Source organism: Bufo gargarizans, chromosome 5 (assembly GCF_014858855.1).
Source record: "Bufo gargarizans isolate SCDJY-AF-19 chromosome 5, ASM1485885v1, whole genome shotgun sequence".
Lineage (NCBI taxonomy): Eukaryota > Metazoa > Chordata > Amphibia > Anura > Bufonidae > Bufo > Bufo gargarizans.
The window spans coordinates 209,005,926-209,031,466 of record NC_058084.1 but is presented as its reverse complement, the minus strand read 5'-3'; the positions used below and the strand labels follow the sequence as shown (position 1 = coordinate 209,031,466).

The 25,541-nt window shown below is 44.2% G+C and overlaps 1 protein-coding gene across 2 annotated transcripts in view; it reads left to right on the top strand.

Moving 5' to 3' along the window:
• POU6F2 (POU class 6 homeobox 2) overlaps positions 1 to 25,541 on the top strand; it is a 540,820-nt gene that overhangs the window by 193,607 nt on the left and 321,672 nt on the right. For both annotated transcript variants that reach the window (XM_044295292.1, XM_044295291.1), the window contains exon 3: positions 15,223 to 15,451. In XM_044295292.1, the coding sequence (XP_044151227.1) occupies positions 15,223 to 15,451 (229 nt within the window). The remainder of the gene's footprint in view (positions 1 to 15,222; positions 15,452 to 25,541) is intronic.

Here is a 25,541-nt window from a genome sequence, read left to right as displayed (position 1 = left end):
TTGTAAATGTTGAAGACATGTGTCACAATGCTTTTTTCTGCATTAAATATGGAAAAGCAGCTTGTTAGACAAAATAGCTCCCTATGGAGAAGATTTAACTGCTAGATAAGTAGCTCAAGCTCATTTTTCCAAGCTCACAGTTAACCGTTTAAAGTGAATTTATGGATTTCATAGTAACAGTAACATAGGGGGGGGGGTCACTTTTCAAATCTGGCATGCCAGTTTTGTGGCGTAAAAATGTCGCAAGAGATGTCATGCGTGACATTTTGTGCACATTTTTGCAACATTTGGCGAGCCTCACCACTTTCAGAAGTGGAGTGAAAAGTTGGTCTGGATTAGAGATTATACCAGTGTTACATATGTCTGGAGTACTTTCACAGGCAGTGGCTAAACCACATTGGACCATATTTAATAAAACCGAGCACCACTTTATAATTTTGGCACAGGAGCACAAACCAAAGACAAACTTAAAACTCACACCAAAAATATTGCAAATGATAAATTCCCAGCATAGATAAGGCTAAAAAAAGACATCCATCCATCCAGATCAGCCTATTATCCTGCAAGGTTGATCCAGAGGAAGGCAAAAAAGCCTATGAGGGTAGAAGCCAATTTTCCTCATTTTAGGAAAAGTAATTCCTTCACGACTCAAACTGTCCAATAAATAGCACTACAGTATATTCAATATACAGGCTTCTTTATGCAGTCTATTACCTAAAGGCAGCTGGTTTATGGACTTAGGGAGCTCACAATCATCAGTAAGGTATAGCAAGTTCAGCTTAGGATAGACATTTCAAATAGATAAATACGTTATCCCAACTCAAAATCCTTTACACCTGGGACTGGAACAATCCCTTGGACCAGTTGGATGATACCTTTCAGTTAAAGGGCTTGTCCCAACTGCACTGATGCAGTTATAAGGACAGAGGAATAAAGAATTATTATTATTACATTTGAAGGTATTGTCGTAGTAAATCCACTCATGGCACAATATGAGGATATTGATTGGTGAGTGTCTGACTGTTTTGACCCTCCTGTATTGCTTTGAATAGACTTTGAATAGACTTGCACTGCGAAATCACTGTGCAACTTTCTCATCTCCTGTAGACTCTGTTCAACTTATTTTAAGAGGCAGCGTGGTCACCCGTTATAGTCTACAACTTACTATGTGGTCTCCAAAAATGTCAAGTAGAGATGTTAGAAAATGAAGTGGCATTTCACTTTTGTAGTATTACTGCCACTTTGTTGTGTTGACTTGAGGGGGCCCCCAATGATTAATTGCATATTCTAGCAAAGTCATTATAAAATGGATAAAGTTAAATGGACAAAGGCTGCACTATTCTGTATTTTAATACAATGGAAGAAGTGGGGATCAAACTATGTCCTGTGTAACAGCGGTTGCAGATCGCCGGTGTTCGTCTACTCACCACCGTGGTCCCAGGCTCCATTCTTGGGTGAGCACTGCCTTCCCTGGCCGCCTCTGTCATTGCCCAATTCCGGCTGCATTACAGGGCAGGGTGATCTGCTGCCGGTGTCTCTCCATGCACTACTCCGCTCCTGGACTATGTGCCTGCAGATACTGTACCTTCTGGAATCCGCTCCACAATTTCCTTTCTGCCATGGACACAGCATACTATCTAGCCTGATTCCTGGAGCACTTCGCGAAGAGCCAGATTTCATCACTTCCTGTGATGTAAAGGTTTTGCACATGTGACATGTGTGACCAATCCCAGCCATCCTGCACCTATTTTAGTGATCCAGCCCCCTTCCCAGGTACCTGAGTATCAAAGGTCCTTGTGTCCTGCAAAGGTTGCTGTTATTTGTGCTTGTGTTCCCGTATACCGTGCTTGTTTTTCTTGACTCAGCTACCTGTTTGATCCTTGCCGGCTTTGCCTCAACTCTCCTGTTGCTTATCCAGATTGCCTGACCTGTACCTGTGCCGCCTGCCCTGATCCATTGCTTGTTCACTTCTGCCTCATCCTTTATTCCTGCACTGTCACTCCTGGTTACAACTTGGCCTGCTGACTATGACTGTACCTCTGGTACCCTGCACTGGTACACCCTGGTCTGTCTGCACCAGCTGCATCGTGTGACAATCCTCCTGAAGAGGTAGCGGACTGGTGTTTCCCTCAGGAAAGTCTATCCCCACGATCAGGGGTACTTCAAAGAACAAGAGGTTCACTTAGACAACATCCTTAGAGGAAGTTGGTCACATGGCACAGTGGGTTCTCACCCGCTGGTTCATGACATCCTGTTAAATGTGCACAACAATTTTTTTAGAGGCAGCACTGTCACCCCGTTATAGTCAATGGCATAAATATGGGGCCTCCAAAATTGTCAAGTGAGGCTGTTGCAAAATGAAGTGGCATTTCACTTTCTTAGCATTACTGCCACCTTGCTATGTTGACTGCGAGGGCCCCCCCAATGATTACACATTGATGTCATATCCTATGATATGTACATAAGTGGGAAGTTGTGATACAATGGACCAAGTCAAAATGGACATAGGCTGTATTATTTTTTGTTAATACCATGGCATAAGTGTGGAGTAAAGTAATGTTTAGTTCGCCACAGCTCAGACTGTGGAAGGTAGTAGCCATGCGTTCTAGGTTTGTATAAATTAACCTTAGCAACATTTACTTGTACTACTTATAAAACTTGCTATGAAACCAATTAGTATGCTCATTCTGTACTCATCCATATTTAGGCCAAACACTTTACTGTGTGAATATCCAATGAAGTGTCTCACGTCAAATGTAATTCATGTTATTATGACACGCTTCTTGTTCTCTTGCTTGACTTTGTGATCGCAAAGAGTAAGCAGCAGCGCCAAATAGGCAGGTGGATGTTGAATGTAGCATCTCAAGTATATTAAGATCTCCTGGGGGAATTTTGAAATCATATTGCTTTTGGCAATCATTAAATTTGTATTATTAGTAGCTGTTGAGTTTCCGCAAACCAAAGAATGTTTGTGTCAGATGAAGACAAGTGTGTAATATCAAGACTGGATGAGCTCACATTGTTTAAACATACTCTCTACTATCTTCAGTTCAGGAGTTTAGCTTCTATGCATGGGTAGCTCTTGCTGTTCAACTTCACTGATTCTATTCCCTATTTGACCACTCTTTAGTAATGAATTGGTTTGCTTTCAATTAAACTGTCAGTGATTAACAAGATATTATTGTAAATTACAAGGTCTCATTGATGTGTTGTGTTTTAAATATGATTTTCACTGGAGTAAAAATCCTGAGCTTCAGCCTTCTCAATTCCCATTGGAAAGCAATAACATTTTATTGACGTTGAAACCAGTGAAAAGTTATAACCATCTCCCCCTATAGGACTCATTCTTAGTCTACATGACTCAACATATCCCAAGATGTTTTGTAAAGGATAATCAACGTTAAAAAAAAAAAAAAAATGAAAATTGTGATATTGTGTTATGAGTTGTTTATGCTATATACACACCCAGTGGTTGTATTGTGAATTGCAGTCTGTCACACCATTATATTTTATTGAATTGGCTTCCTTAACCCCAAATTTAAGCTAAGGTAAGGGGAGACACATCTATATTCCAAATTGAAATAGGACTTGGTCTGTAATTGTATCAGTCCATATATTTAAGCATGGAACAGCAGGATCAGCCATTTGGATTTATAAGCGTGCAATCAATTTTTTGCCCACAAACTAAGAAACAACATATGATAGTTTTTTCAATATAGTTTATGTAGACTATCGAGAAAGTAGTGGTCATATTCATAGGGGAATTGTTTTACTAATATTTCATTTTGGCTCAGTGTTCTTTTTTACAAGCTACTTTTAGATATTTCACACAAATTACCAACAAAGGCAAAAGTCTAATTATTTTATGCAGGGTATTCCATGAAAAAAGTTGGAATGAGGCCTTATACCATGACCATTTCCATCTCTAATTCAAATTGGGAAGGCTCATGATTACTTTAGTCTCCACGCAGTGCAACATGCCTTTTCCTTGATTTCCCAGTGATCTAAGTACTAACTTCTACTAACCTTCAGTAACTAAAAGTGGGGATCGGTTCCTTTTAACTGCCTAGCTTCTTAAAAGCTATGCAATGCTATGCTTGCTACTCTGATAGTTATTCCAATAGTGCTCAGTTGGCATTTAAATGCTAATTAAAGGGAACCTGTCAGGTCCAGCAGAATGAAGTTCCAACTGGTTCCTGATTACAAATAGCTTAAAAACTTATTTCAATAAAGCCTTGAACAGGGAGAACTGTAATTAGGGCACCTACCTGCTATATCTCAATGCCTGCCTTGGCTTCACAAATAGTGAGAGATCTGTCAATTAAACCAACCAGGCAAGAAGAAGCTGTATGAAAGCCACCCCTGTGACTCTTCTGCCCAGTTCCAGCTTGTGTTTAAACTAAGGTGCTGTTAAAGGTGCGATTCGCCCCAGGAGGCCTTTCACATGGCTCTCCTTTCTCACATTGGACCTACAGAGGGAAACATACTTACCTTCTCCCCGCTGTAGGGTTCCGACTCCTTTGCTCCCCCACTGCACTTCTCTGGTATCCCACTGTTATCATCTGGTTTTACATGGATCTTCATATGGTGATCTGACTCAGTGGTGATCTGACTATTTATATGTTGACATGGGGAGACCAGAGATATGCAGCAGAGGTGAAGGAGAAAAGGAGCTGAAACCCAGCGGTGGGAAGGAGGTAAGTATGTTTCACTCTGCAGGTCCAGACACATGGATAGGCACCTGAAATGCCCCTGGGGATGAAGAGCCCCTTTAAAGGTAAAACAAAACTATTTTAACCAGGGAGCCTGTTGGAATTTGATGTTATTTGTGGTTCAGACAGCATCTATTCCTGACTGGTTCCCTATATATATATATATATATATATATATAATCATTACCAAAGCATATAAAGATATCTGACTTTACGCACACAGGTAGTTTGCCAAAAACTATCTGTGAAATTTCTGTGTGCATTCCATATTTTTCTAAGGCCGATCAATAGAAAGTGCTATTCTCATCCGCAAATAGGAACTATACTGTATAGAATAGGACCTGCTCTATAATTTGCAGAATATCCATAGCCTGTTTCATCTACTAAGCGTTTTCCATTTTCTGCTGACTTTATCCATATTTTTTTGGGCTTTATATGTTCTTAAATAGTGTATGAAAATGATGTGCCTAAGCAATGAACAGTATATACTGTAGAAACAGGGAGTCATCTATTTTGAACTAGTTCTTGCACTTCATTTTGTCACTGAAAAAACATGAATTATTTATACAAACCGACAATAGTGGGGTCAATAATGACATGGTCCACGATTGTGACTATTATATTATTGATTCCTTGAAGATCAAAGTAAGGCTGCATCTTCCAAATAAAATATGCTGGCATTGAAGTTTTAAGATTGCTTGTAATGACATATGACAAAGTGACATATAAAAAAAGTTTGAAAACTATGGTCATTGTAAACAAAGTACAGCAAATTACAAGTAGCAGTTGTCCTTAACCGTTTGGACAATTTTTTTGTTTGTTTGTGCCAGGTTTTCTGTAGACAGAAGCTTAAAAATATGATGTACGGTATACACGTTTCGCATTTACTTTTGCCATTGCAGTAAATTACCATTAATTAGTGAGATGTTACACTACAGTACAAGGTATGGATTTTTTATGTTTCTGTCTGCTGGGTTTCAGGCTTACAACTAATTGTAGTGAATATGCTTTATAAGCCCAAAAGCGCACAGACACCTGACCATCATGTAGATAAGAGCTTCATGGACGTCTCATTCAAAATCACAGTTGATAATATTGCATTGAGCCTTCTGTTTGGCCTATAACAGCATCTGCTGTTCTGGGAAGGCTTTCAGTTAGATTTTAGTATGTGTCTGTGAAAATTAAGATGGAGATTAGAGATGATCGAATTTTTCAAAAATTTGATTCGGCCGGTTCGCCGAATTTTCCGAAATGATTCGATCCGAATTTATTTGTGGCGAATCGCGTTAAGAACAGCTATTTCCTGGCTGCAGAGAGCCTGTATAGTGGGGTAGAAACTGTGCCTTGCAGTAACATGCATAGGGAGTCTGCTGTGGTAGTGAAACAATACTGTGAGTCAGTATGACATGCAGATGACAGGCGTCACTCTTAGAATTACTGCACACTTCACTTATTTGGGTAGTTACGGGGCCAAAACTGACCAAATAACTCAAGTGTGAACTCAGCCTTACAGGTCAATTTTAGCATCAAGAAGAAGCGCACTCCTTTTACACCATCGTCAGCTGATTCCACATAGATGTCTACAGAACCTGTTCTATATTCTACGCTTATACAAGTAGAGCCCCCCGACAGAGTGGAGATGGTGTCAGCAGTAAGTTTGTGTTGACATCACTGATTAATTTTCCCTTCCTCTGATCTGTCAGAACAATAACCCACAAAAAACGGATCATGTCTGTGGAGCATCCACCTTCACTTGGTCAGCATTTGGCCAGTAATCCATCAGTATTGCTAATACCAAAAAAAAAACAGGAGTGGATCCAAATCAGAGATGAAACGTGAATGGAATATTTCCATGTCTTCTATGTTTTGTACCCACTCTTGCTTTTGGCTACCAAATCACAAGCCAATTCTGATGCAACCATACAGGCCTTACAGCTGCTACACAGACAGGATCTGTTGTGCGTCTCATTTTTCCTTCCTTCTGACAGATCAGAATAAGGGTCAAATAAATGGTGATGTTATCCAGGCCAAAAAAGGCAAAATAGTGTCCCAGTCATGGATGAGGAGGGTGCAAGAACAAGTGTTAGTGGTTAACATTCTTGACTGTTATGTAGAAGGTTGTGAGTTCAAATCCGGCCAGAAACTTTTCAGAAATAGAGGCTAAATTACATTTAAATACACTGACTCGAGCACTTGCGATATACAGCTGAGCATAGCAGTGTTCGGCTGAGCATGCTCGCCAAACATTGATTATTACACCGCACTGCCGCTACAAGCTACTGTAGACGATGCGCAGTTAAAAAGTAAAGAGCATACAGTGCTTATCTGATGCTGTTCAAACAGCTAATCGGTGGGGTTATCTGATACTGACGACGATCCTGAGGATAGGTCATTAATATTGTAGCACCCCTATAAATAGGACTAGAAAAAAGTCAGTTATTTATTTATTTTTTCTTTCAAAACGGTGCTGCTCTTGTACATAGGAAGTCTGGTATTCAATTGAATGTTTAAACTGTTGATTGGCAGGTTCCCAGGAGTCAGACACCCACCAATCTAATATTGATGACCTATGGAGGCCCGAAGATAGGTCATCGTTGATGTATCACCACACAACCCCTTTAACCACTTGCCTACTGCCTTACGACTTTCTACATCGTGGCGGTAGGCTCTTATCTGTAACCCGAGGTATAAAAGTGTCGGGTTACATCGTGATCTGCCGGCGGCCCGTGCCATCGCAGATCGCTGTGAACGCGCTGTTATTAGACAGCTGCAGTCACCGGGAGGTGTGCCGTGACCTGCAGGAGCGATCAGGCAGTAATACACGCTTGTAGCACCCTGCTACAAGCGTGTATTTCATTGAAAAAGCTGAAAGCCGGCAGGGAGCGCTTTTTCTTATGTAAGAGCACCACTTCTTGGCTTTAAAATTAAATGTCAACCTGCAAGCTAGGAATTAACATCTTCCTTCCTTGACTATGGCAGAAAGGGTTTAATTCATGTAAAAAAAAAAAAAAAAAAAAATTATTTAAAAATGTATTTTAACCCCTTAAGGACCGAGGACGTACCGGTACGCCCTATTTCCCGAGTCCTTAAGGACCGAGGACGTACCGGTACGTCCTGACTTAAAATCTGAATTCCGGCGCCGCGGGGGTTAATCGAAACGGGATTTCGGCTGAAATCATTCAGCCGGCATCCCGTAACAACGCAGGGGGGGGTCATTGGACCCCCCCGTATCGGCGATCGCAGAAAACCGCAGGTCAATTCAGACCTGCGGTTTTCTGCGTTTCCGGTCCATTCGGGTGTCCTGTGACCCGATGAACCGGAAAAAGACTGCGATCGGTGGCGTAATTTTACACCACCAATCGCAGTCCGAGGATTTGCAGAGGCGGAGCTGGCCCTGGTGCTGAACGCCGCTGTCCAGGGTGCTGATTGGTGCAGGGGAGAGAGGCGCGAGATTCAAACTTCCTGCGCTCCTCTCTCCCCTCCTCTTCCTGTCCAGCACCCTGACCGTGCAGCATCGTCCAGCACCAGCTCCTGTGTCCCCCTAAATCGGCATCCATCACCCTCCTGCACCCATCGCCACCCAGGTAGGTTAGGGTCAGTGAGGGAGAGGCACCTTTAGGCAGGGATAGAAGGGAAAAGTTAGAAAAAAAAAAAAAAAAAAAAAGCACATTTATTCAAAATTTTTTTTTTTAAACTTTAATACCCCATACCCCCCCTGCCACTTGCCCCCCCCCGCATCCCCCCCACCACCAGCCCCCCCCCCCCCCCACCCACCAACCCCCTCCCCCCACCACCAGACCCTTCCCCCACCACCACTTTTTTTTTTTTTCTGCGTGCGCTGACTGGCCGGCACTTTTTAGCGTCCGTCCACTGTTAGCGCATCGCCCGCCCCACCACCCCACCGACCGCTGATCAGCGTTGAACCGCTGATCAGCAAGTTTGAACTTTTTTTTTTTTTTTTCCTAACACTTGCCCATTTTTTTTGCCTGGACTTTTTAGTACGTGAACACCCGTGCCCCCACACACACGCACATAGAATAAAGGTTTACACGCACGCACATACACACGCACACACACACACCCATGGCCCGCCGGGTGTTCTCGGCCGAGGAGGCATATGCCCAGATTGCCTCCGACTCTGAGAGCCCCAGTGAGGATGAGGATGACCCCACGTTCCTTTTGTCATCCGCATCCTCCTCATCATCATCGGATGACGATGAGCCACCAAGGCAGCGGAGACGCCGCCAGGCGGAGCCAGGGGCCACACATGCTAGGGATCCTGTGGCCCACCCTAGTACGAGCCGCCCTGGGGTTCGTACTGGTTTCCCGGCCCACCAAATAAGTTCACCGGAGCCCCCTGCCGATGAACTTAGCTGGTGTCCCCCAGTGGACTTTGAGCCTGAGATTCCGGATTTCGCTGGCAATCCTGGAATCCAGATTCCCACAGTGGGGTTTACTGAAATAGACTTTTTTAGTTTTTTTTTCAGTAACCCACTGGTGAATTTGATGGTGGAGCAGACGAATCTGTACGCCCAACAGTTCGTCGCTCAAAACCCAGGCTCAGTTTTGGCTAGACCCGGTGGCTGGACGCCGGTCAGTGCAGCCGAGATGAGGACATTTTGGGGCCTCGTGCTGCATATGGGTCTAGTCCAAAAACCCAGTGTCAGGCAATACTGGAGTGGGGACGTCCTGTACCAGACCCCACTGTACAGTATGGTCATGACACGTCACCGGTTTGAGGCCATCCGGAAATGTCTGCATTATTCCGATAATGCAGCATGTCCACCCCGAGGTGATCCTGCCTATGACCGGCTGTACAAGATACGGCCGGTCATCGATCACTTTGGGGCCACATTTCAGCAGGCCTACGTACCTGGAAGGGAGGTCGCGGTTGATGAGTCTCTCGTTGCGTTCAAGGGGAGACTCAGTTTCCGCCAATACATTCCCACAAAGCGGGCGAGGTATGGCGTGAAGCTATACAAAATTTGTGAGAGTACCTCAGGGTACACTTACAAATTTCGTGTGTACGAGGGGCGAGATTCCCGGATTCAACCACCAGAATGTCCCCCCACTCTGGGTGTTACCGGGAAACTCGTGTGGGACCTTATGTACCCACTGCTGGATAAGGGTTACCACTTGTACGTGGACAACTTTTATACCAGCATTCCCTTGTTCAGGTCCCTTGCCGCCAGATCCACGTTCGCTTGTGGGACCGTGCGGAAAAATCAACGCGGCCTCCCTGCCTACCCCCTCCAGGTACCTATCCCCAGGGGTGAGACCCGTGCACTTACCAGTGGAAACCTGTTGCTGGTCAGGTATAAGGACAAGAGGGATGTCCTTATGCTGTCCACAATCCACGGTAACAGCACCACCCCAGTCCCTGTGCGAGGTACCGCGGCAACGGTCCTCAAGCCCGATTGTATCGTCGACTACAATCGGTATATGGGAGGAGTTGATCTCTCTGATCAAGTCCTCACGCCATATAACGCCATGCGCAAAACCCGGGCATGGTACAAAAAAGTTGCGGTCTACATGGTGCAGGTTGCCATGTACAACTCTTTTGTACTATCCCGAAGCGCTGGCAGCACAGGGACATTCCTCCAATTCTATGAGGCAGTCCTCAAAGACCTGATCTTTTCGGACCGGGAAAGAGCAGGCCGGAGTACCTCGGGAACTGGAGGCGCCCGGATCGTCCCTGGCCAACACTTTCCAGGTGTGGTCCCCCATACTGGAAAGAAGGGACGAACCCAAAAAAAGTGCAGAGTGTGTCACAAGAGGGGGATACGGAAGGACACCACAACTCAATGTGACACGTGCCCCGATCATCCGGGCCTCTGCATTATCGATTGCTTCAGGGAGTATCACACTTCCATGGAGTACTAAATTTTTATAATCCCCAACAGTTCACTAGAGAACATAAAACACTATGGCTCTCAGACTTTGGAGACACGAAAACAATTTTTCTTTCCCCAAAAAATATTAGTTTTAGTGCAGGCATCCTCAAACTGCGGCCCTCCAGATGTTGTAAAACTATAACTCCCAGCATGCCCAGACAACCTACAGCCATCATCAGGGCATGGTGGGAATTGTAGTTTTACAACATCTGGAGGGCCGCAGTTTTAGGATGCCTGCTTAGTGTCTCCAAAGTCTGAGAGCCATACATATTGGGCATCGTCGCGTGCGTAAAAGTCGTCGCTATAAAAATAACTTTTTACCAAACGCCTCGGATGAACGGTGTTAAAAATATAAAATAAAAACGGTGCCAAAACACCTATTTTTGGGCAAAATTTAAATTTAAATCCATTTTGCCGGTAATAAAGCAAGGGTTAACAGCCAAACAAAACTAAACATTTATTGCCCCAATTCTGTAGTTTGCAGAAACACCCCATATGTGGTCGTAAATGGCTATATAGCCGCACGGCAGGGTATAGAACGAAGGGAACTCCATACGGTTTCTGGAAGGCAGATTTTGATGGACAGTTTTTTTTTTTTACACCATGTCCCATTAGAAGCCCCCCCTGATGTAGCCTAGACTAGAAACTCCAAAAAAGTGACCCCATCTAAGAAACTACACCCCTCAAGGTATTCAAAAATTACTTTACAAACTATGTTAACCCTTTAGGTGTTCCACAAAACTAAATAGCGAATGTAGAAACAATTTTAGAATTAAATTTTTTTGTTACATTGCCTCAAAAAAGAGTAATATAGAGCAACCAAAAATCTAATTTACCCCAAAAATTGTCCCAAAACAACAACCACCTTATCCCGTAGTTTCCTAGATGGGGTCACTTTTATGGAGTTTCTACTCTAGGGGTGCATCAGGGGGCTTGAAAGGGTACATGGTGTAAATAAACCAGTCCAGCAAAATCTGCCTTCCAAAAACCGTATGGCGTTCCCCTTCTTCTATGTCCTGCCGTTTAGCCAAACAGTAGTTTACGACCACATTTGGGGTGTTTTTGCAAACTACAGAATCAGGGCAACCCATTTTGAGTTTTGTTTGGCAGTTAACCCTTGTTTTACTCCTGGAAAAAACTGATTATATTGGAAAATTTTCCAAAAAATAGAAATTTCTAAATTGTTTCTCCATCTGCCATTAACTCTTGTGGAACAGCTAAAGGGTTAACAAAGTTTGTAAACCCAGTTTTGAATACCTTGAGGGGTGTACTTTCTTAGATGGAGTCACTTTTTTGAAATTTCTATTCTAGGGGTGCAACAGGGGGCTTCAAATGGGACATGGTATAAACAAAACCAGTCCTGCAAAATCTGCCTTCCAAAACTCATATGGTGTTCCCCTCCTTCTATGTGCTACCGTTCGGCCAAACAGTAGTTTACGACCACATATGGGGTGTTTTTGCAAACTACAGAATCAGGGCAACCCATTTTGAGTGTTGTTTGGCAGTTAACCCTTGTTTTACTCCTGGAAAAAATTGATTATATTGGAAAATTTTCCAAAAAATTGAAATTTCTAAATTGTGTCTCCATCTGCCATTAACTCTTGTGGAACACCTAAAGGGTTAACAAAGTTTGGAAACCCAGTTTTGAATACCTTGAGGGGTGTACTTTCTTAGATGGAGTCACTTTTTTGAAATTTCTATTCTAGGGGTGCAACAGGGGGCTTCAAATGGGACATGGTATAAACAAAACCAGTCCTGCAAAATCTGCCTTCCAAAACCCATATGGTGTTCCCCTCCTTCTATGTGCTACCGTTCGGCCAAACAGTAGTTTACGACCACATATGGGGTGTTTTTGCAAACTACAGAATCAGGGCAACCCATTTTGAGTGTTGTTTGGCAGTTAACCCTTGTTTTACTCCTGGAAAAAATTGATTATATTGGAAAATTTTCCAAAAAATAGAAATTTCAAAATTGTTTCTCCATCTGCCATTAACTCTTGTGGAACACCTAAAGGGTTAACAAAGTTTGTAAACCCAGTTTTGAATACCTTGAGGGGTGTACTTTCTTAGATGGAGTCACTTTTTTGAAATTTCTATTCTAGGGGTGCAACAGGGGGCTTCAAATGGGACATGGTATAAACAAAACCAGTCCAGCAAAATCTGCCTTCCAAAACCCATATGGTGTTCCCCTCCTTCTATGTGCTCCCGTTCGGCCAAATAGTAGTTTACGACCACATATGGGGTGTTTCTGTAAACTACAGAATCAGGGCAACCCATTTTGAGTGTTGTTTGGCAGTTAACCCTTGTTTTACTCCTGGAAAAAATTGATTATATTGGAAAATTTTCCAAAAAATAGAAATTTCAAAATTGTTTCTCCATCTGCCATTAACTCTTGTGGAACACCCAAAGGGTTAACAAAGTTTGTAAACCCAGTTTTGAATACCTTGAGGGGTGTACTTTCTTAGATGGAGTCACTTTTTTGAAATTTCTATTCTAGGGGTGCAACAGGGGGCTTCAAATGGGACATGGTATAAACAAAACCAGTCCTGCAAAATCTGCCTTCCAAAACCCATATGGTGTTCCCCTCCTTCTATGTGCTACCGTTCGGCCAAACAGTAGTTTACGACCACATATGGGGTGTTTCTGCAAACTACAGAATCAGGGCAACCCATTTTGAGTGTTGTTTGGCAGTTAACCCTTGTTTTACTCCTGGAAAAAATTGATTATATTGGAAAATTTTCCAAAAAATAGAAATTTCAAAATTGTTTCTCCATCTGCCATCAACTCTTGTGGAAGACCTAAAGGGTTAATAAAGTTTGAAAAAACAGTTTTGAATACCTTGAGGGGTGTAGTTTCTAGAATGGGGTCATTTTTGGGAGGTTTCTATTATCTAAGCCTCACAATATGACTGCAAACCTGAACTGGTCCATAAAAAGTGGGATTTTGAAGATTTCTCAAAAATTTCAAAATTTGCTTCTAAACTTCTAAGCCTTGTAACATCCCCAAAAAATAAAATATCATTCCCAAAATGCTACAAACATGAAGTAGACATATGGGGAATGTAAAGTCATCACAATTTTGGGGGGTATTACTATGTATTACAGAAGTAGAGAAACTGAAACTTTGAAATTTGCTAATTTTTCAAAATTTTTGGTAAAAAATGTATTTTTTTATGCAAAAAAATTAACTTTTTTGACCCAATTTTAGCAGTGTCATGAAGTACAATATGTGACGAAAAAACAATCTCAGAACGGCCTGGGTAAGTCGAAGCGTTTTAAAGTTATGAGCACTTAAAGTGACACTGGTCAGGTTTGCAAAAAATGGCCTGGTCCTGAAGGTGAAAATGAGCCTGGTCCTTAAGGGGTTAAAAAAAAAACACTTAAATTCTCCAAACTTCCCCAAGATGAATAGCATAAAAAAAGTCATTTGATGGGGCTTGTAGCGTTTTGGCACTGTACAAGATTTTTCTGGCAGTACGGTGCTATAGAACTAGCAATAGAAAAATAGGCGGTTAAAATCCAAAATGTGCTCCAGTTTTTTTAAGTCTTGCGCCGGGCCCAGCCAGTATATACATTACAATGGAATGGTTTTAGAAATGTTTTGTCTTAAAACCTTTTGTAACAGTTAGGGGGAAAAAATTATAAGAAAGAAAAAATATTTTTTCCTAATTTTTACAGTTTTCCCTTAAATATTTTTTTTATATTATATCCATCATCTAATGGCACAAAAGAAAGGTCTAAGGTGTAGTTAGATAGATGCATTGCTACAAGTGAAAAACTGGCCTGGTAAGGAAGGGGATAAACATTGCGTTAATAAAGTGGGTAGACTGAGTAGGGTTTATCAACTGACAAATATGACAAAGTGGGCAAGACTTCATAGTCACCGCAATCCATTTATTGCATTTTGCCAAAGTTTTCCAACCAGGATACTTTCAGAAACCAATACTAGTGTGCACCCTTTTGCTCAAATTGCCACACCCTGGGGAGTCGCAGCAAGCACAATTGATTTATTAAAGATTTCCAATACTTTCCAGCTAGAAAATTGTAGGAAAACAATGCCAGTGTGCACCCTGTTGATCAAACAGCCGCTGCCCTGGGGATAAAACTGGCTCACCACTCACGTACTGTAATATGAATAATAAATGCATCTCCCCAAGTGTCTTGCACCAATGGCCTATGTGTGTAGTTAGATATTGCTCAGGGGATGAAATGGGTAGTTAGACAAACTGGTACTGTAGCTTGTCTGGAAACATCTTATTTTATTATTAACAGACATGGATATTTGTTGACTGAAGTAAAATGTCTCCTCTGGGAAAGTATGATATATTTGTATAGATATTGGTATTGCGTGTGTCTTGTATTTATGTATTCTATTTTAGCACTACACTGTTTGTAAGAACCAAACAACAGCTCTAGCAATATATGCTTTTATGTACTTTATTCACTTCAAAGCTTTATTCCTTGCATTTGCAGTTCAGATCATTGTAAACAACTTTCAACCAATTGATAAAGTTGAAGGTTTTATGAAATGTTTTTCAATGTACCATTGTATGTATTTCTGTCTACTAAGCCATGTAACCCCATACTTGCCTAACTCAGATTTATCTTTATTTTCCAGTCACTGCTAGCAGCACAACAACTGGCATCGGCGGTCGCTGGAGTGATGCCAGGGGGTGCTCCTGGCCTCAACCAGCCAATCCTTATCCCATTTAACATGGCCGGACAACTTGGTGGACAACAAGGACTGGTGCTGACATTGCCTACAGCTAATCTCACAAACATTCAAGGCCTGGTGGCAGCCGCAGCTGCAGGAGGAATAATGACTCTGCCATTGCAAAATCTACAAGGTAAGTTCATGTAACTTATGCAGATTTTACCAGAAGGAAAACTTGGCAATAGGACTTCACTACCTCCACGAGCTGAGCTACAACCACCTAATTTAGGATTATCCCCACTCCACACATGGTATGGCAAATTAACTCTTAATTTTCTAATGAGCTAGAAAACCTATTAGTTATATGAAGCAGCTATTAAATGGTTTATCCCATGATTAACGTAAAAAAATTAAAATAGACATCATGTAGTACATGACAACCTCTTTCTAATAAAGGTAGAGCCAGCCCTGTACCTCATATGGATACAGAGCTCTCCACATGTATTGTTTCAATTTGTGTGATAGATTTATATCAAGCTGACAGCTCAAAGAGCGTTTCCTTTCTGCTGCAGCTCAGGGAGTATGTCCTATGTGCTGCAGCTCTATCCCTATCACAGCTCAGGAGGCAAATGAATGATGGAAGTGAGCATATGTGTCCACCTTAGTGAAGTGGAGAGGGAGATAAGAAAAAGGACAAACAGCAGGTGGCGCTATAAACATGGGACAACCCCTTAAAGTCTGTTTTATTATAGGCTATGTATACCTTTGGAGGCTATTTATTTTAAGATTTATTAAAAAATATTGAGATGTTCTGTCACAAATAATTAACAGTTTTTGTAGCTGTGCGACTGGTACATTCACTTTGACTTTGTTCCGCTCATCTAATAAACCTTATCTCTAAACTACTGAGAGGTCATAAACACTTATTTAAGAAGCATTCTTATCAGTAAGATAAGAACTGAGCTACAATGAGTGTTTATAATGTCAGAGAGCAGACATAAGGAGTCTGTCTGCTCCTGGTCTGACAGAAAAGACAGAAAATCCAAAGGGTGCTAGTAGAGCATCTCAGCTATATACAGAAAAAAGGACGCCATATTTTGAATAAAGACCAATTTAAAATATTTTTTGTTTAAAATGAGTACAGTGTAATAATAAATAAATAAATCCCCCAAAGGTGTACATAGCCTTTAAGTATTTTCTCCAACTTAAAAAGGTTGTCCAGAGTTAGAAAACATGGTTGTTCTCTTCCAATCATACCTCTACACATCACACATGATTCCAGCTGACACAAGTGCTCCTCAATAAATTAGAATAATATCGAAAAGTAATTTTATTTCAGTAAGTCAATACAAAAAGTGAAACATATATTATATAGATTCATTACACACAGTTATATCTAGTATTTCAAGTGTTTAATGCTTATAATGTTAGTGATTATGGTTTACAGCTAATAAAAACCCAAAAGTCAATGTCTCAGAAAATTTTATATATATATATATATATATATAAAAATTATATATATTTATATATATATATATATATATATATATATATATATATATACATTCCTTAAGTATGTTTTATTATTACTTTATTTTTTTTCCTACTGTCCCCTGAGTTTCACCTGTTGCCGGAGCCACAGCTTATGCAGCACCTTGTGGCTATTTTAAAGATTAATGTCAACAGACCATTCTTATCATACTTGTAAATGGTTTTCACTTTAATGTTTAAAATAATGTCTCTCTCATACCATTAAGTTGCAGCAAGGAACCTGTCAGTCATAAATCATAAATGAAAAAGGGCTAGCTAATGCACAAATTTTACTTGTTTAAAATTTGAGAGTGAGTGCATGTAAAGTAGGGAAGCAAAGATTAAAATAATGCAGAAACAGCACTGGGTAAAAGCAGATTTAACAAAGTGAGGGAAGAGGCTTTTTAGAGGAGGTGGATGATTAAATCTTAATGAAGAAACAAGCATTATAAAATGAATTTTGCTGGCGTTTTTTGCTTATGTCTATATATACTGTATGTAGTATTTGAAATGAAGATTAACTAATGGAACACAAGGCCATACGTCATGAATTCAATCTGCTTACCTACTCTGATTCTTTGCTGAGTGTATACACTCGCTAAAGGCTTGTTTTAATAGCTTAGTTAATATGGATTATTAATAGTCTAATTTGGACTTTCAATTTTAGAATTTAAGAACCTAAAGGCTAAGTGATTTTTTAAAATTATTGCATTGTACTTATTTTGAGCTAAAAGTCTTTATTAATAATATGGAATCCTTTTTTGTGTACATAGCTGAGATGCTGTAGTAGCAGCCTGTGGATTTTCTGTCTTTTCCATCACTTGGGGAGCTGATGGGCTCCTTATCTCTGTTCTCTTACCCAATAAACACTCATTATAGCTCAGTCCTTATCTTAAGATAATGTCATATCATAGGAATGTGGCTTAAAGGGGTATTCCCATCTTAGACAATGGGGGCATATCGCTAGGATATGGCCCCATTGTCTGATAGATGCGGGTCCCACCCGCACCAAGCGCTAATCCCCGCATCTCCCATAGAAGTGAATGGCAGCGTGCCGCGCATGCACGATCCATGCTCCTATTTATTTCTATGGGACAGACGGCTCCATAGAAATGAATGGAGGGCGGCTGCACGTGCGCAGTGCGCTCTCCTTCACTTTCGGGGCTCCATTCTCAATATAGGTGCGGGTCCCAGCGATGGGACCCGCACCTATAAGACAATGGGGGCATATCCTAGCGATATGCCCCATTGTCTGAGATGAGAAAAACCCTTTAAATAAGTGTTTATGACCTCTCAGTAGTTTAAAGATAAGTGTTATTACACAATGTCACAAAGTACCAGTCACATAGCTAGAAAAACAGTTAAATCTTTGTGACAGAACAGCTCAATATTTGTAATAAAGGCCAATTGAAAATATAATTTTTAGCAAAAAAATTAGTAAAATACAATCATAAGCAAAAATTTCCTCTGAAGGTATACAACTTTGCAAACATTTTGCTTTTTTATGACAATGCTTAACTAAAAATTCAAACCTATTCATAATTTTTTAAAATTAGTAAAATTAAATGTTTGGAATTTATACATGGGTTTTACAAAAAAAAAATAATTTATAACTGTACCTTTCCACACCAAGGGGTTGTCAAAGATGGTGTGGATGCGTTATTGCCTGGATAGAAAAGGCAGTGTAGTGTTTACAAATTCTTTATTGGCTCTTTAAAGTGTAAAACCTATGTGATATATCTACTGCACTGTATTGTGCACTGTACTACATTATCTACTGTAAAGTGTACTGCATATTGAATCTATTGCACGCCATAGAAATAGAGAAAAAAATCCACCGACTAATTTCTTCTTAACAAAAATCAAAGCCCCCTCTTTTGCATGAGCAATAGTCTGCTTATTGTTTTAACCCCTCAATGGACATTTTACTAAGCATTCTGTATTAAGAATGCTATTATTTTCCCTTATAACCATGTTATAAGGGAAAATAATAAAATCTACACAACACCGATCACAAACCTGAACTTCTGTGAAGAAGTCCTTGGTTCGGGTCTGGGTACCAAACATACCGATTTTTCTCACGCGCATGCAAAACACATTAAAACGCGTTGCACTTGCACAGAAAAATCGTGCATTTTCCCGCAACGCACCCGCATCTTGACCACACCCGCATCTTGTACGGCCCTCACACGCCCGTTTTAAAGAGGCCTTAGGCCCCTTTAATACTGGCAAGATTTCCGCGTCGGTGCAATGCGTGAGGTGAATGCATTGCACCCGCACTGAATCCGGACCCATTAATTTCTATGGGGCTGTGCACATCAGCGGTGATTTTCACGCATCACAGGCCCCATAGAAGTGAATGCAAGCAAGTGCGGATGCGGTGCGATTTTCACGCACGGTTGCTAGGAGACAATCAGGATGGAGACCCGATCATTATTATTTTCCTTTATAACATGGTTATAAGGGAAAATAATAGCATTCTGAATACAGAATGCATAGTACAATAGGGCTGGAGGGGTTAAAAAATTTATAATAATAATTTAACTCACCTTAATCCACTTGTTCGCACAGCCCGGCTTCTCTTCTGTCTTCTTCTTTGCTGCGCAGGAAAAGGACCTGTGGTGACGTCACTATGTTCATCACATGGTCCGTCACATGATCCATCACAATGGTAAAAGATCATGTGATGGACCATGTGATGAGAGCAGTGACGTCATCAAAGGTCCTATTCCTCAAAGAAGAAGACAGAAGAGATGCCAGGCTGCGCGAACAAGTGTATTAAGGTGAGTGAAATTCATTTTTATATTTTTTAACCCCTCCAGCCCTATTGTACTAAGCATTCTGTATTAAGAATGCTATTATTTTCATAAGGGAAAATAATAACATCTACACAACAGTGAACCCAAACCCGAACTTCTGTGAAGAAGTTCGTGTTTGGGTACCAAACATGGCAATTTTTCTCACGCGCGTGCAAAACGCATTACAATGTTTTGCACTTGCGCTGAAAAATTGCACATTTTCCCGCGACGTAAAAAATTGCTTTACTGAAGCCTTATTGTCATGGTCTTACCTCCTTGCTGTTCCCTTCGTTTGACATGTGCTGGCGGCCATCTTGGTTTCTGGGTTTTCTTGTAGCCTCCCACTGGGAGGAGCTGGATGCCCAGCTCATATATATAGGAGGTCTGTGGCTTCAGTTCCTTGCTTGGTCCTCCTGTGTTCACATGCTTCCAAGACTGCTGCTGCTTCTGGTTCCTGATCCTGGCCTCGTCTGACTACCCCGTTGGTTCCTGATTCCGGCTTCGTCTGACTACCCCGTTGGTTCCTGATTCCGGCTTCGTCTGACTACCCCGTTGGTTCCTGATTCCGGCTTCGTCTGACTACCCCGTTGGTTCCTGTTCCTGGCTTCGTCTGACCACCCTTCTGGTTCCTGACCTCTGTCTCCGCAAGACCCTGCTTCGGTTTAGCCATCCGTTCGGACTTTGCTTACGGCTTGCTCTTCAATAAAACCTTCTTATTTTCCACTTATCTCTTGTTGTACGTCTGGTTCATGGTTCCATGACATTAGGACCAAGCCATGAATTCTGACGGTACAGGGCCACCCTCGCTACCTACGCTGGTTGCCAGACTTGATCAGCAGGATCACCTGTTGGGTCGGTTCGCTGTGGCGTTGCAAACCCTGCTTGAACGCACGGCTCATTTAGCTTCCGTTGCCGATGGGTCGGTTGTCGCTCCTGGGCCCGCTCCTACTGCCGCTCCGGTTGTTGCGCCAGAGTCTACCCTGACACCTGTTGCTGCGCCTGTGGTGTTTCAGGGTATGACCGGTTCTGCCCCCCTTCCACAGCGCTTTGGGGGAGAGCCAACTCAGTGCCGAGGTTTCCTTAACCAGGTGGGCATTTACTTCGAGTTGCTGCCACATGCCTTTCCTACTGAGAGATCAAGGGTGGGCTTCTTGATCTCGCTGCTCTCGGACAAGGCCTTGGCCTGGGCCAGCCCTTTATGGGAGAACAACAATCCGGTGGTTGCCGAGTTTTCCGGTTTTGTTGCTTCTCTTCGGAAGGTATTCGATGTGTCGGCTCGTGCTGCCTCTGCTGCGAAGCTCCTTATGTCCATCAGACAGGGTTCACGATCCGTAGCTGAATACGCCATTGAGTTTCGTACCCTGGCAGCAGGAGGTGGGCTGGAATAATGAGGCTCTGGTCGCTGCTTTCTCTCATGGTCTCTCGGATGCCTTGAAGGATGAGGTTGCAGCTAAGGACCTACCAGTGGAGCTCGAGTCTCTTATTTCTTTCCTGATTTTGATTGACACCAGACTCAGGGAGAGACCTTCCTTTAAGGAGAGCCTGCGGAGGTCTCCTAACAGATTGGCGCCTACGTTTGCTGTCCCACCCGTGCCTCCCTCTCCTCCCACGCCTCCTGGGGATGACTTGTCTGGGGGTGAACCCATGCAGCGGGGGTTTGCTCGCCTGTCTGAGGGGGAGAGGGTACTCCGGAGACGCGAGGGCCGATGCATGTACTGTGGTCTCGGTGGGCATTTTCGGTTGGCATGTCCGAACCGTCCGGGAGAACGCTCGCACCTGAGGTCCTGTCGGGGGCAGATCTTGGGTGGAGTCTCCTCGTCCCCGGTTTCCCGTGTTGACAAACCACTGATCACGGTTGTCCTCTCCTGGGTCGGGGGCTCGGTGACGACCCAGGCGTTGGTGGACTCTGGTGCTGGTGGTTTGTTCATTGATAGAGTGTTCGTTGCCGCCAATTCCATTCCTCTGCAGCCTCGAGGTTCCCCACTGGCTCTTGAGGCGATAGACGGCAGACCCCTTCTGCCGCCACACGTGACTCATGAGACCCTTCCAGTGGGGATAGCCATTGGTGCCGTTCACAGAGAGTCGGTCTGTCTCCAGGTTATTTCGTCTCCACACTACTCGGTGGTCTTGGGGTACCCCTGGCTCCAGAAGCATAATCCGACTTTCGATTGGAGATCGGTCGAGATCCTCTCGTGGTCACCGCAGTGTGGGGCTAGTTGCATCCATGGGCCTGTCAAGTTGCTGTGTACTTCCTCGGACTCTCTGTTGCCTCCTGAATACGAAGAGTACCGGGATGTATTCGATAAGGTGCGCGCGGTTGCCCTACCTCCGCACCGCCCATACGATTGTACCATAGAGTTACAATCCGGTGCCGTTCCTCCTCGTGGCAAAGTCTATCCACTGTCGGTAGCGGAGAATGAGGCCATGGAGGAGTACGTGAGGGAGGCGCTTTCACGCGGACACATTCGCAAATCCTCGTCCCCGGCAGGGGCTGGATTTTTCTTTGTGAAAAAGAAGGGCGGCGAGTTGAGGCCTTGCATCGATTACAGGGGTCTCAATCGCATCACGATCAAGAACGCTTACCCGATACCCTTGATTTCCGAGCTGTTCGATCGCCTCAAAGGGGCCACGGTCTTTACCAAACTCGACCTGAGGGCGGCATATAACCTGGTAAGGATCAAGGCGGGCGATGAGTGGAAGACCGCGTTTAACACCAGGACCGGTCATTATGAATCCTTGGTTATGCCCTTTGGGTTGTGCAATGCGCCCGCAGTCTTCCAGGAATTCATCAACGATGTTTTCCGTGACCTGTTGCAGCAGTGTGTGGTGGTCTATTTGGATGACATCTTGGTATATTCTGCATCCATGGAGGCCCACATTCTGGATGTCAGACGAGTGTTGCAACGCTTACGAGAGAACAAGCTGTTCGGTAAGCTTGAGAAATGCGAGTTTCACCGATCCCAGGTAACCTTCTTAGGTTACATCATTTCCGCTGAGGGGTTCTCCATGGATCCTGAGTAGGTTTCGGCTGTCTTACAGTGGCCCCAGCCCAGTGGGCTTCGTGCCCTGCAGCGCTTTTTGGGCTTCGCCAATTATTATCGGAAGTTCATCAGGGACTTTTCCATGCTAGCCAAGCCTCTCACGGATCTGACCAGGAAGGGCAGTAATCCTCAGGTCTGGCCGCTCGAGGCCATCCGAGCTTTTGAGGCTCTAAAGTCCGCCTTTGTGTCGGCTCCGATTCTGTCGCATCCCAACCCTGGGTTGCCTTTTGTCCTCGAGGTGGACGCGTCTGAGACGGGAGTAGGCGCCCTCCTGTCTCAGCGTAGAACACCAGAGGGTCCTCTGCTTCCTTGTGGGTTTTACTCCCGGAAACTGTCTTCCGCGGAGTGCAACTATCAGATTGGTGACAGGGAGTTATTGGCCATCGTGCAGGCCCTTAAAGAATGGAGGCACTTGCTCGAGGGCTCGGTGGTTCCGGTTCTCATCCTGACGGACCACAAGAATCTGACCTACCTCTCTGAGGCCAAGAGATTGACACCACGTCAGGCCAGATGGGCTCTGTTCTTGTCACGTTTTAATTACGTGGTCTCCTACCTACCCGGCTCCAAGAACATCAGAGCGGATGCCTTATCACGGCAGTACTCCGAGCTGTCCGGGGAGGAGTCGATTCCGACTACGGTCATACCCCCGAATCAGATCCTGGCCGCTATTCGCACCAGCCTGACTTCTCCTCTGGGTGAGCAGATTTTGGCGGCTCAATCTGGTGCTCCCTCTGGGAGACCCAACGGCAGATGTTTTGTGCCTGAGGAGTTGCGCACTCGGTTGTTGCGAACCTACCATAACTCCAAGGCCGCGGGGCACCCTGGAAAGAATCAGCTGTCCTGGGCGGTTTCACGTCTGTTCTGGTGGCCTTCTCTACGTTCCGACATCGCCGCATATGTAGCGGCATGCTCCGTTTGTGCCCAGAGTAAGTCCCCTCGGCACCTTCCGTTGGGCCTTTTGCAACCCATAGCCACCGGGGAGCGTCCATGGTCACACCTGGGGATGGATTTCATTGTGGACCTCCCTGCATCCCGAGGCCATACGGTCATTCTCATGATTGTGGATCGGTTTTCCAAAATGTGCCACTGTGTTCCTCTCAAGAAGTTACCCTCTGCACAAGAGTTGGCCTCGATTTTTGCCAGGGAGGTCTTCCGGTTGCACGGTTTGCCCAAGGAGATTGTGTCGGATCGGGGGAGTCAGTTTGTGTCCAGGTTCTGGCGCGCCTTTTGCTCCCAGTTGGGGATTCATCTCTCTTTCTCCTCGGCCTACCACCCTCAGTCCAATGGGGCCGCAGAACGATCCAATCAGGCCTTGGAGCAATTCCTTCGTTGCTATGTCTCCGATCACCAAGACAATTGGGTTGACCTCCTGCCTTGGGCTGAGTTTGCCAGGAACACGGCGGTGAACTCTTCCTCTGGGACGTCTCCCTTCATGGCCAATTATGGGTTCCAACCTGCCGTGTTACCGGAGGTATTCTCTCCCCAGGATATTCCGGCTGTGGAGGATCACCTTTCCGTCCTACGTGCTTCTTGGGTACAGATCCAGAGGTCCCTTGAGGTCTCTGCGCAGCGCCAGAAACTCCAGGCTGATCGCAGACGAGCGCCCGCTCCTTCCTACCAGGTCGGAGACCGCGTATGGTTGTCCACCCGCAACCTCAACCTTCGAGTGCCCACTCCCAAGCTGGCGCCTCGCTTTGTTGGTCCCTTCCGAGTGCTTCGCAGGGTAAACCCGGTAGCCTATGCCCTTGCGCTTCCTCCTGGCATGCGGATCTCCAACGTGTTTCATGTCTCCCTGTTGAAGCCACTGGTGTGTAATCGTTTCACTTCCTCGATTCCTCGGCCTCGTCCGGTCCAAGTGGGCAATCGTGAGGAGTATGAGGTGAGCAATATCCTGGACTCACGCCTGGTCCGCGGCCGGGTGCAGTTTTTGGTCCATTGGCGTGGTTATGGTCCAGAGGAGCGTTCCTGGGTTCCCTCCGCAGATGTCCATGCTCCTGCTTTGCTCCGAGCCTTCCACGCACGCTTCCCTCAGAAACCGTTCCTTACTCCGCGGAGGAGGGGCCCTTGAGGGGGAGGTACTGTCATGGTCTTACCTCCTTGCTGTTCCCTTCGTTTGACATGTGCTGGCGGCCATCTTGGTTTCTGGGTTTTCTTGTAGCCTCCCACCCTGCGGCTCCTCCTTCCCACTGGGAGGAGCTGGATGCCCAGCTCATATATATAGGAGGTCTGTGGCTTCAGTTCCTTGCTTGGTCCTCCTGTGTTCACATGCTTCCAAGACTGCTGCTGCTTCTGGTTCCTGATCCTGGCCTCGTCTGACTACCCCGTTGGTTCCTGATTCCGGCTTCGTCTGACTACCCCGTTGGTTCCTGATTCCGGCTTCGTCTGACTACCCCGTTGGTTCCTGATTCCGGCTTCGTCTGACTACCCCGTTGGTTCCTGTTCCTGGCTTCGTCTGACCACCCTTCTGGTTCCTGACCTCTGTCTCCGCAAGACCCTGCTTCGGTTTAGCCATCCGTTCGGACTTTGCTTACGGCTTGCTCTTCAATAAAACCTTCTTATTTTCCACTTATCTCTTGTTGTACGTCTGGTTCATGGTTCCATGACACTTATGGGATATAGACAAAATGGTCAGGAGGGAACCTCATTGCTTTCTATGGGAGAGTTTTCTAGGCATGCTCTGTGACCTGTGCAGAGGTCAGGAGGGAGCTGGTAAGTAATGATATCACCTTTTGTAAATGGTGGACCCTGTGTTGTCTGTACAGAAACGTGATATAATAAGGTTGTAATGTTAACCAGATAACTGCAGTAATGTGATCCACACAGACTCAGAAGTGGCGCCTATTATTAAGCTTAGTGGCCATTGTAAAACTGCAGGATTTTATGTTTTTTGTTTAAATATAGGTAGTGACATGAA